General features: G+C 47.1%; 1 protein-coding gene and 1 long non-coding RNA gene across 12 annotated transcripts in view; both read right to left on the reverse strand.

Moving 5' to 3' along the window:
• Positions 1-12,386, reverse strand: part of LOC125880375 (rho GTPase-activating protein 44-like) — a 49,556-nt gene that overhangs the window by 2,443 nt on the left and 34,727 nt on the right. The window contains exons 17-21 of the mRNA XM_049562759.1: positions 12,252-12,269; positions 11,000-11,191; positions 8,578-9,108; positions 7,658-7,764; positions 6,597-6,980 (exon numbers count right to left, since the gene is read on the reverse strand). Coding sequence (XP_049418716.1) covers positions 6,597-6,980; positions 7,658-7,764; positions 8,578-9,108; positions 11,000-11,191; positions 12,252-12,269 — 1,232 coding nt within the window. The remainder of the gene's footprint in view (positions 1-6,596; positions 6,981-7,657; positions 7,765-8,577; positions 9,109-10,999; positions 11,192-12,251; positions 12,270-12,386) is intronic.
• LOC125880377 (uncharacterized) lies at positions 1,473-3,625 on the reverse strand. 11 transcript variants are annotated; one of them, XR_007448059.1, is made up of 7 exons: positions 3,140-3,625; positions 2,612-2,979; positions 2,420-2,451; positions 2,132-2,179; positions 1,878-2,021; positions 1,750-1,797; positions 1,473-1,509 (listed from the first exon to the last, which is right to left on the reverse strand). It is a non-coding gene; the product is annotated as an uncharacterized LOC125880377 (long non-coding RNA). The 11 variants fall into 11 exon arrangements; XR_007448057.1 differs by adding an exon at positions 1,638-1,701 and having other exon boundaries at positions 1,484-1,525; positions 1,734-1,797; positions 2,612-3,625; XR_007448054.1 differs by having other exon boundaries at positions 1,734-1,781; positions 2,612-3,625.

A 12,386-nucleotide genomic window follows, 5' to 3' on the forward strand; every position in this document is an offset into this window, starting at 1 on the left:
CAACCAAGTATTGAAGATTGACATATCGTTTTGAAAGTACCATATTTTGATTGATTTGATGTGATCCTAATTTCTTTCTTTTTTTCTGCAAAAACTGAGAAGTAAATGGTGATTTCTTCACAGTATTCTAATTTTTTGAATTCCTGTTTTCGTGGGTTTTATGAGCTGGAAGCCCAAATTATGTAAAAATAAACAAATAAATACTTGAAATCGTTTAAATTGTGGGCCCTGAATCTATAATCTATGAAAGTTTAACTTTTTGAATGGAATTATGGAAATGAAACAACTTTTCCATGATATTCTAATTTTTTGGAAAGGGTCTGTATATTTTATTGATCACAAGACGAGTCCTGCTGAAGCAGCAGGGTCACGTTATATTTTTAAAGTTTTCACTCGAGCAGATTGTGAGTCCAGTGACCTGCGAGCTGCAGAAGCTGCCCACTCACCACCAGAATAACATTATGGCATTGCACCTTTCTGCAAACCACAGATACATTTGTGTCATGTCAACGTTTCATCAGAAGCATTTGTGTTACACATTTTTACATTTAAGTTATGAGTTATAATTAACTAAGTTAAGATATGTAATGAATAAGGTGAAATAGGGGCAGGGGCTTCCACCTACTCCTTGTTGTGTTTTATTTTTGTTTTCACTTGTCTTATTTTAAATGTTCCAAATAAAATCATTCATTCATTCATTCATATTTTAAACCTTAACTGTATGTTTTTTTTTAACCCTAAACAAGTGGTTTTTGTACCAAAACCAAATCACATCTGGATTTTTCCAGCTGTGTTTGTAGCAACAAAAGCGTGTATTTAACAAGAGTTGAGACATTCCCAGCTGTCTGTGGAAATAAAATCAGGTATTTTAAGTCCTGACATTATGTTTTTTTAACCCTAAACCAGCAGCCTAACCCTAACCACAGAGAAATCAGAGTGTTGTTAAAACCAGAGCATGTGAGCGGAGTGGAGTGGGAGGATTTTGTGTTGAGTGAGGAGCGGCTATTTTTTTAAAAGGTGGAGTGGAGCCTTATCTCTCGCTCCAATGTCGCTCCGGTCGCTCATGCCCCACCCAGAATGCATCTTTGCACCTGCGCACACCCACACTGTTTCCTTTCAAAACTATGGAGTTTACTGTGCACTTCAGAAAAGAAACTGAGAAGAGAAGCAGCGGTACCTTGGAGAACGGTCCCTAACTGCAGGGAGAGGCGAGAGGGCTTCCCTGGAGGTCGGCCGCTTAACCTGGTCCGTCTCCTCCACACTTTGACTATTTCCACCCTGCCAGCAGTACCGTGTAGAACGGTCCCTAACTGCGGGGAGAGGGCTTCCCCGGAGAATCTCCCAAGCTCATGTTTTATTGGTGCCGTAGCATTGTTCCAACCTCTCATTGTTCCGACCTCTCATTGTTCCGACCTCTCATTGTTCTGACCTCTCATTGTTCCGACCTCTCATTGTTCCGACCTCTCATTGTTCTGACCTCTCATTGCTCCGACCTCTCATTGCTCCGACCTCTCATTGTTCTGACCTCTCATTGCTCCGACCTCTCATTGTTCCGACCTCTCATTGTTCCGACCTCTCGTTAGTCAGACGTCCCGTTGTTCCAACCTCTCATTGTTCCGACCTCTCATTGCTCCGACCTCTCATTGTTCCGACCTCTCATTGCTCCGACCTCTCATTGTTCCGACCTCTCATTGTTCCGACCTCTCATTGCTCTGACCTCTCATTGTTCTGACCTCTCATTGTTCCGACCTCTCATTGTTCCGACCTCTCATTGTTCCGACCTCTCATTGTTCCGACCTCTCATTGTTCTGACCTCTCGTTAGTCAGACGTCCCGTTGTTCCAACCTCTCATTGTTCCGACCTCTCATTGTTCTGACCTCTCATTGTTCCGACCTCTCATTGTTCCGACCTCTCATTGTTCCGACCTCTCATTGCTCCGACCTCTCATTGTTCTGACCTCTCATTGCTCCGACCTCTCATTGTTCCGACCTCTCGTTAGTCCGACGTCCCGTTGTTCCGACCTCTCATTGTTCTGACCTCTCATTGTTCCGACCTCTCATTGTTCTGACCTCTCATTGTTCCGACCTCGTTAGTCAGATGTCCCGTTGTTCCGACCTCTCATTGTTCTGACCTCTCATTGTTCTGACCTCTCATTGTTCCGACCTCTCGTTGTTCTGACCTCTCATTAGTCCGACCTCTCATTGTTCTGACCTCTCATTGTTCTGACCTCTCATTGTTCCGACCTCTCATTGTTCTGACCTCTCATTGTTCCGACCTCTCATTGTTCTGACCTCTCATTGTTCCGACCTCTCATTGTTCTGACCTCTCATTGTTCCGACCTCTCATTGTTCTGACCTCTCATTAGTCCGACATCCCGTTGTTCTGACCTCTCATTGTTCCGACCTCTCATTGTTCTGACCTCTCATTAGTCCGACGTCCCGTTGTTCCGACCTCTCATTGTTCCGACCTCTCATTGTTCTGACCTCTCATTAGTCCGACGTCCCGTTGTTCTGACCTCTCATTGTTCCGACCTCTCATTGTTCCGACCTCTCATTGTTCTGACCTCTCATTAGTCCGACCTCTCATTGTTCCGACCTCTCATTGTTCCGACCTCTCATTGTTCTGACCTCTCATTGTTCCGACCTCTCATTGTTCTGACCTCTCATTAGTCCGACGTCCCGTTGTTCCGACCTCTCATTGTTCTGACCTCTCATTGTTCCGACCTCTCATTGTTCTGACCTCTCATTAGTCCGACCTCTCATTGTTCCGACCTCTCATTGTTCCGACCTCTCATTGTTCTGACCTCTCATTAGTCCGACATCCCATTGTTCCGACCTCTCATTGTTCTGACCTCTCATTGTTCTGACCTCTCGTTAGTCAGACGTCCCGTTGTTCCGACCTCTCATTGTTCCGACCTCTCATTGTTCCGACCTCTCATTGTTCTGACCTCTCATTAGTCCGACGTCCCGTTGTTCCGACCTCTCATTGTTCCGACCTCTCATTGTTCTGACCTCTCATTAGTCCGACGTCCTGTTGTTCCGACCTCTCATTGTTCTGACCTCTCATTGTTCCGACCTCTCATTGTTCCGACCTCTCATTAGTCCGACGTCCCGTTGTTCCGACCTCTCATTGTTCCGACCTCTCATTGTTCTGACCTCTCATTGTTCCGACCTCTCATTGTTCCGACATCCCGTTGTTCCAATATGTGATTATTACTGTAGCTGTTTGTGTACCATAGAGGATCAGCAACACAACAAAAGTAGGCTACTGGTCGAGATACAAGTGTCACAGAGAGGAGAGAGTGAAACACCATAACCTCCTGTTATTAACTCTGGGGTCGGGGTTGTGTGGGGAGCTCTCCGCGGTGCTGAACGGCTCCTGGCGGGTGTATTTCTGCCTTGATGGTGTGTCGCGACCGGCTCTGGGTCAGCTGGGAAAGGCTTGAGGTGGAGCAGGCTCACAGCTTATGTGTTTGTCACTTTCTTTTTCATTTTAACCCACACCATGATCGTTTCCTGACCCTAACCAAGTGGTTTTTGTGCCTAAACCTAACCAGACCTTAACCACAGGGCATCATGAACAATGGGTTTAATATGGTCGGAACAATGGGATGTCGGAAAAATGGGCAGACCCCGTTTAATTTGTGAATAGAAGATTACAGGTTAGGGTAGTACGACGCAGTTGTTTTGAGCGGAGTGGTGAGCGAGTGGAGCAGGATAAAATTTATGATGGAGTGGAGCGAAGAATGCGCAGAACCAAGCGGAGCGGACAAGCGGCGCGAAGTGACAGGTCTGCGAGCGAGTAGCAGAAATTTTCACCCGCTCTGTTCCGCTCACATGCTCTGATTACAACATTAAATTGAAACGTCTCAACATGTTTGCTGCATATGAAACATACGAATGTCACATACACCAGGTTTAGAGAAACATACAATGCCAACATTATTCTGGTGATTAAGCTTTGCATATATACATAAGTATTATTGCTATATGTAAGTAATGTGCGCAACTGACCTATGGCTAAGCCCCGCCCTCAAACGCAATGAGCCAATCACAGTGCGTATAGCCATCCCCATACACTGGGACATTCTCTGCCTGGACGTCCATTGAAATGCATTACAGAAAGTCAGTTTGTTGGGTTTTATGAGCTTTTTCTGAGATTTGAAGTTTAAAAATGGTCAAACGGTGTGCATGGGGTACATGCAACTCTGACACAAGGTATCCTGAGAGGCTGGGCGACCAGGTGTATTTTTACACTTTAAACCACATCTCAAGCGAGAAAAGTGTCTCCTTTGGATAAAGTTGTGTGGTAACGTTAGACCACAACATCAACTCAACGTGAATAAGATTAACAATGATGTCTACATCTGTTCTAAGGTAAGTCAACATTGTGTTTGAGGCAACATATTGTCACTTTGCTGCAAAGAAATACAAAGTTATCTTTAACATCTCTAGCTAACGTTAGCTAAAGTTAGCCTAACGTTAGCTCCTAGCTGCGTTGTTCATCATGTCACCTTGTTTGCTGGGAGTTCATTAGCCTATTTTGTTCTAGTTTTGTACTTTGGTGATGGTACATCATTGTTAGCTGTTGTCCAAAGGGCTCTAGTTAAGCTAACGTTAACTTCTGGAGCTTAGCTTCATTAACTTATCTGTAATGGCAGAGATAACAAAGGTTGGCAAACGTTATGCTGAATGATTCAGTGTAAATACTGTAGCACCAAACTAACGGAGAGACACTCTTGGTAAAGATGGTAAAAAGGCCGTTATCCTTTTCTCATATTCTGAGCCAAAAACCTTAACTTCAGTGGCACTTTAACTTGTTGTCTTTGATGGTGACGGCAACCAGATGCGGTTCACAAGCGTACACTGTGACCTGTAAATTTTGGCTTGTAATTTAAGCTTTTCATCGACCTTCTCAACAATAAAATGATGAATATATCCCTCCAATGCGTAGTTTAGGCCCTTTTGGTTACTTCTCGATGACATCTGATCGTTATGTCTCCAAAAATCATCAGTTGCCTCCTGTGAAATGCCGTGTACTGTGACACCTGCCATAGCGCCGGGCACTGAATGTTGATAGTTTGTCTGAGTGAGTGGAGGGGGCGTGGCTTAGCTATAGGTCAATGTAGAAATGCTTCCATAAAGCTGGTGTCAGACCTTCAGTCTCTGGACTCAAAACACTACATCCTATAATTCCCATGATGCAACTCAGAAATAATGAGTCATTTCCTGAATGAGATTATCTGTCTGTCTGTGTATCATCAGTATTGGTACATCTGATTGGATGCATGGACATTATACAGTATGGTGCGTCCCGTGGTTTGTACCTGATTCAGATGTGATCAATATCTAATCACTTCAGTAAAGATCAATGTCTTCAGTTAAACTCATGTATAAACTCATATCTTGACCTCAGTTAGATGCAAATAACAGCTATTTATTTTATAACATCTACAGGCGCAATTTTCCCCCTAGAACGCTCCGCCTTGTCCCGCCCTACTGTGCTGTGATTGGCTAGAACTCTCATGGTCATGGTCAGGGTCATTACTAGCCAATCACAACAAAGCAGGGTGGGACTTGGGGGAACGTTGTTGGGAAAAGAATGATGCCATTCACTGTGTAACAGATGTGATGAACAACAGGAACAGGAAGTGAGCTGACTGAGGTGGGCAGTGAGGCACGACACTGTGGAGTGGAGCGGGAGCGTGGGGGGTGGGAGCGTGGGAGGGGCAGCTGGAGCAGGGCATTATGGGTGGGAATCCTAAGGGCAAAAAAGGCTGAAGGGTGGTGGCGTCCGCCCTGGTTTGTGCAGCCCATAATAAGCCATGCATCACATCAGTCTCAGCCGCCATGCAGAGGCCAACAGAGTGCGTCAAAGCTGGACTGAACACAGCCGCTGTGTGTCGGTGTGTGTTGTGTCTACACACACATAATGAGGAGTCACGTGCAGGTGTGTGAGCAGAGTGAGGCTGCCGAGGAAAATCTGCATCTAGCGGCAACCTCACCCTGCTGTGGAGTGGCTTCATGTTCAGCCAAGATGGCGGAGGGGTGGGGGGGTGAGGGGGTGAGGGGGTGAGGCTTTAGCACAGGAACTCCTGCTTACCCTAAAGTCCCTCTCACACACAGAATCACACTGAACCTGTCGGCTCATACGGCTGTAAGTGAGACAATGAGAGCAGTCGACAGAATTAGACCAAAACACACTGAAGTCTTACAGGTGACGCTCAGGCTAACAAACAGAGTCAAGTCCAAAAACAGCCAACATCAAACTAACATGTTTAGTACAGGTTTATGTTCATGTTTACTGTAAAGAGACTTTCAGGCATTCATTCATCTAAACATAACACCTTCATAATGTCTTCTATCGTCTGAGATGTGCTACGACATGATGAGAAGGAGGAATTTGTTACTCATTTCTTTCTGACACTGCACTGTACTACAACTAACATATTTTAAAGAATAATAGTAATTCACCAGACCTCTTTCACATCCTTCTCAAGTAACCAGTGATTAATGGGTTAAATAAATCTAATGGAGCACAAGTACAAGTGAAATAAAGCCTCAAAACTTTACTCAAACAGGATGCTCATTCTTTACCTGTGGACATGCTCTCCCCGGGAGACAAACCATCCAGGAGGCCCGTTGAGTGCTCCAGAGGCTGGGGACTGGTGCCGGGCGTGCTGGGGGGCTGAGGAGGAGGTAAGCTGGGCCTCTGCCGCGGCGGCTTTGGAGTCGGCCTGGCCTTGGTGAGAGTCCCGGCCAGCGAGGGTGGAGAGGAGAGAGACGGGGTGGTGGCCATCTGGACCTGTCCCGGGGAGCCAATGGTGGCGTAACCCTGTGGGTAGCTGAAGCTGTACGGGGAGGGGGTGCTGGGAGGAGTGGGCGACAGGCTGACCGGAGACGGCTGACCTGTCGACTGGTCAGACATGGCTCCTGACTGGCAGTACGGGACTTTGGGGGGGATCGGCGCCAGCTTCTTTGCTGTGAGAGAAAACGAGCATCTTGATTATATAAATATATAAAAAACTGCAGTGATGTTTTACACCTGTGAAAAAACCTGCAACATGGAACAAAGTCACTGCTGGAGACGTGTCAGAGCTGCAGACGTGACCAATGTCTCTGTGGCTTCATTAAAGGGGAACTCCAGTTGGGATCAGTATGAATAACGTATCCAGTGTCAGTGTGTGGCAGTCAGCACGCCCATAGCTTGGACATGCAGCAGGAGGGCCATCCAAAGCTAAGCAACGTGCTGCTCACACTCTATGCTACCTGAGATACTTGAACTCCCTCGTTCTCCAGTGTTTAAGGCACCAACTCTCTCCCAATTTATTTATGCACAAGAGATAATAACTGCATGAGACATGAGATTTCCTCTGTGGTTATTTGATATTGTTCTGCTGTAGCTTTATGTTAATGTGACTGCATTTAGTTTGGACTTTTCAAAGACATGTTTTGGGACTGACATGAAGTTGGGAGCATATTTGCACAGTCAGGCGCACGTCTTATTTCTTAGATAGTTGAAGGCAGCAAAGTTAAAGAGTAATTAAACATTCAATAAATGAAAGGGTTAATAAAATAACAATGAATGTTTTTCAATGAGTAAATGTCATGTTGAGACCGAGGCTAAGGCGCCACACAGCGTCACACAGCGTCACTACCTCTCCTCAGGGTGTGTGGGCTGTGGTCACACTGTCCACTAGAGGTCATCGCTCCTTGGAGTCCCTTCTGTCCGATCACTGGAGACAGCTCCTTGTTCTTCAGAGTGCTGAGGACACAGTGCAGGAGACAAAACACACACACAAGAAATCACAAGCTTCTCTTTAACAACACGTCAACTCTGTGTCCATAAATCTCTCGGCATATAAAAGAAACAAAATATGAGAGCACCCATAGTTCAATGTCAGACTGTTGCAGCGAACATGTTGTCTCTACCGCGAAGCTGCACAAGCTGCTCGACATTCCCAAATAAACCGAATGGCTTAATGGATTTTCCTGAGTTTTACAGTGCAGCCAGAGTGCCGCTGGGAGAACGGCCTGAAGGTCAAAACATAACCAGTTTATACTGTGACTCTCAGCAGATGAATGGATGAGTGAAGCTGCTGGGATTAAAGACGGGGTGGAGCGATGCACATGAGCTCAGTAGTGTCATTAGCTGCTGTGTTGTGTTGCTTCTGGTTGATCCTGCTCTCAGGGCTGACTGGACCCACTGCTATGACTCATTAACGCCCACTTTGATAATGGTATGCACTGAAAGCTTTGAATTTCCTTTGTTGCCTGGCAACCGCCTCCTGAATATCCTGGCAACATGGGGAAGTTATGGATTGTATTCATGACGATTATATTAAAGATGCATCTGATAATGGAGTTCCTGAAGAGCATTGATTTCCATGACTGACAGATAAACAACCAAGGGAATAATTACAGGCGGAGAACAGGGTGGCGCTGTTGGGACTCTCTCAGTCTCTCCCTTCCCTTCTTCTCTCCTCCTCACATCCTCCCTCTCTCATGTCCCTGTGGGGCCTCCCTTCATTTGTGTGTGAGGTGTGTTGGAAGTATGAGCGCATTAAGCAGCATTTACCTAGTCAGCTTGGCTCCTCTCTCGCGGCTACAGGCACAGGCTGCCCATGGAGGGGGAGCAGATAGGGGGGTGTTGGGGGGTTTGGGGGAGCCCAGGAGGAGGTCGTGGCGAGTAAGAACGAGCGGGGGTTTGATGTAAAGGGTGGAGCCATTTGTTTCAGACGAGGCCGCATGCGAAGCGTCGGCCAGGGAGGCCTGTTTGGGCAGGTGCAGGGAGTTGGGTTTGGGGTTGGAGTTGACGTCAAGCTGCTGTGGGGACGGGCAGAGGGAGTGGGGGAGCGGGGGGGGGCTGTAGCCACAGCGGCGGGAGGGAGGGGACGGGCCGGGGGGCACGGACTCGGGAGTGGGAGCGACGGGACGCATACTTGGAGGTGCTCGGGTGTAAAAATGATGGTGGGGGAGCGAGAAGGAAGAGCAAGAGGAGGAGGAGGAGGAAGATGAGGAAGAGGGGTAAGGGGGAGGCGGCCTCTCCTCCTCAGGGGAGGGGTAGGCGTAACAGGAGTCCGACCAATTGGAGGATGCATCATCCGAGCTGCAATGATAAACATATGAGGGTCTCCAGAGGCTGAAATGCAGTTACAGTGGTTGAGTTCATTAGTGTCCAGGAGGTAAAGAGCAGAGGGACGTATTGATTTAGGAAATATTAATAACGGTGTCAGGAGGGAGGAGTGAGGAGGGAGGAGGGAGGGCTCCTCGGGGGACAGCACACAGGAAGTAAAGAAAAGGTGATCATCTCAGAAATAAAACAGAAGAATCAATCACCTCATCCATTGCAGGGCCTTGCGACAATGGACGGTTATGCTGTTAATGATGCTTGGACTGATGACAGAAAATAAAACAGACAGATAATTCATGCACGTGCAGCAGTGAACAAATGAACTCTGGATGAACTCCTCTCAACTTTCTCTACGTTACATAAAAACCCAGCTTAAAGACAAGTGGAAATCTTCAGTTTCACCGCTCAGGCAGAAAGTTAATGCTCCACACATGAAGACTACAAATTCAAGGATGAGAAAATAAACCAAAAAGGACACTTAAAGGTTCAGTGTGTAAGATTTACAGGGATCTAGTGGCATCTAGTGGTGAGGATTAAAGACTGCAGCTGAAACTTCTCCTGGTTAGAATTCCTTCTAGGAGGTTTTTACCAGGAGCTGAATTATCCTCAGCGGCTCCTCCTCTCCAAATCACACAGACCAGGGGTCTCATTTATAAAACAATACTATCCATTCTAAACATACGTACGGACAAAAGCCAAAAATGGCGTGTGCTAAAAAATATTCAACAGTTCCTACAGTCAGGCTCCACCTCACCATCTGCGTTGTTAATTTCCTGTCTCCAAAATGGTGGTCAGCGTGGGTCAGAGTTTCTCCCATCAAGTGTGGTTTTATAGATCACAACTTTTCTGTGGAAAGTGGCGTACGCTAACTTGGAAATCCAGATGCCCCGCCCCTAACAAATTCGAATTTGCTCTGGCCCCTGACGAGCAGAGCCCGCTGAATCGCCATCGGACCAATCAGATCAGTCTATCTGAAGAGGCGGGCTCTGGGCGGGCGTAACATGATGAGGACAGCGCTGCGCCGTAGGAGTCAAAAAGTAAACAGCCAAGATGGCAGCTGATGAAGGACCGCGTCCATTCAGTTTAGCTTTGGGAGAAACACTAAGCCAACTACACTTATCTTTCTCCTTGAGAGAGGAACAGAAGACTGCCCTAGAAGCCTTCGCTTCCAGGAAGGACATTTTTGCCGTTTTGCCGACGAGATACGGCAAAAGCATAATATATCAGTTAGCCCCACTGGTCGGCAAACACATGGGGCTTAGTGCAATGAACACGTCACCTTGTTTTTTGCTCTGATTGGCCAACGTGCTATCCAATTGTGTGGCATCATTTAATATGCTTCAGTTAGTGCCGCCCCTTGGGTAGGAAGGGTGTATCGGTGAGGGCCAGACTCAAAATCTTTCTGGATTTGAGTCTGGATTCCCAGGCTAGGCATACGCCTCTTTCAGGCCTCATTTTGTGCGTACGCAGTGTTTAATGAAATTCCTGGTGTTATAAACCGGTAAAAACACTGAATAAATACATTGCATGTTAAAAAATCTGTGTTTTTCTGATGCTGCTTGTTGCAGAGGGGCTTCTGAATTTCTGCCAACACATCCCTCTAAATCTGACTGACTGGACCTTTAAAGATCAATCACACATCATGCTTCATCAGAGGTGAGACACGGGGTCATACAGAGGTGATGATGAGCATATCGAGGGAAAACAGACAAGAAGACGTGGAGCAGACAGCGCTGGTCTGGTGTCAGGTGCAGGGCGCAGCAGCACTTGTGGCGGGGAGGGAGCAGCAGCAGGTGTGAGGAGCTGGGGGGAGTGGTGGTTGTGAAACAGGAGGACGGGGAGGGGGCGGGGGGCACGACAGCCTTACCTGGCTCGGTCGCTGTTAGTGGGAGGAGGGGTGGGGGAGGGGGAGGCAGAGAAATCCCCAGGCTGCTCAGGGACGAGAGCGTCAGTGGGCGGGACAGGGGGATGCACGTTCGGTGGCGTGGAAGACGATTTACGAGAAGAAGACGAGCCCCTGCGCGACACCCAAGTAGTGTCCATCACCCTGACACCCATGCTGCAGTGGGACAGAGATCAATCACATCAAGGGAGGGCCTGTGTGTGTGTGTGTGTGTGTGTGTGTGTGTGTGTGTGTGTGTGTGTGGTACAGGGGGGGATCATCAGGGCTGCTAAACATGGAGACTGTGCAGGGACAGGGCTGACCCTGGATCAGCCTCGAGGGTCTCTACTGCACACACAGCCTTGTACGGTGAACTCATGATCCTAAACACGCACAAACAGACAGCGTCTCACTTTCATGTGTAATTCTCTCTTTATGACACATTCTCTGCAGAATGATGATGATGATGATGATGATGATGTATGAGGAAGGTGAGATGTTAAATCTTCTCATAACTGCAACACAAGAGCAGTTTGGATCAAATGAACTAGCTGAAGTCGTCCTGTCCCTTTGGCCTTAAAATAACAACAAAGTCTCTCTTAAAGGGACAGTTCACCTCAAAATTTAAAATCCATATTTCCCCTCCTCCCTGTGGAGCTGTGTGTCAGTCTGGATAGTTTTGGTGTGAGTTGCAGAGTGTTGGAGACGTCTAGTTCAGTTATCCTGGAGAGAAGGCAGACATCTGTACGGCTGATATCTGCAACACTCTGCAGCTCACACCAAACTGACTGATAAACAGCTCTACAGGGAGGAGGAGAAATGTGTTTTTGATTCTGGGTTGAACTGTGCCTTTAATATGAAAGGGAAAACAGGAAGTAACTGAAGGATGTAGCTGTCTGAGACTAAACAAGAGGCCGTTGTGCTCACAGGCTGAACAAGTTCATCCAGCCTCAGAAAGATGCTACTAGTGTAAACAGAGAGAGAGAGAGAGAGAAAGGCCTGCTGTGTCCACGCCACCCATTCGTCTCCCTCCTCTGTTTTTGGAGACATTGAACTATAGGAGTCCAAGTGTGTCACTTCAGACGAACCTGACCGCAGCTTTAAACACACACACACACACACACACACATACACACGACAAATGAGCAACACATCCTGTCAACGTGCAGCTGAAACGATCAGATGATGAACAGACGATGAGAGGATGACTCAGGGGGAGGAAGGATCTATACTGTACCTTTGTATCTTCCTAATGCTGCGTAGTTAAAAACAGAGACAAGCACAATGAGGACAGAGAGAAAGGAGTCGCCCCGGACTCATTAACAACATCGTTATCAAAGCAGCAGAGGATGAGATGAACTTTTAAGACCAG

The sequence above is a fragment of the Epinephelus fuscoguttatus genome, linkage group LG20 (assembly GCF_011397635.1).
Source record: "Epinephelus fuscoguttatus linkage group LG20, E.fuscoguttatus.final_Chr_v1".
NCBI lineage: Eukaryota > Metazoa > Chordata > Actinopteri > Perciformes > Serranidae > Epinephelus > Epinephelus fuscoguttatus.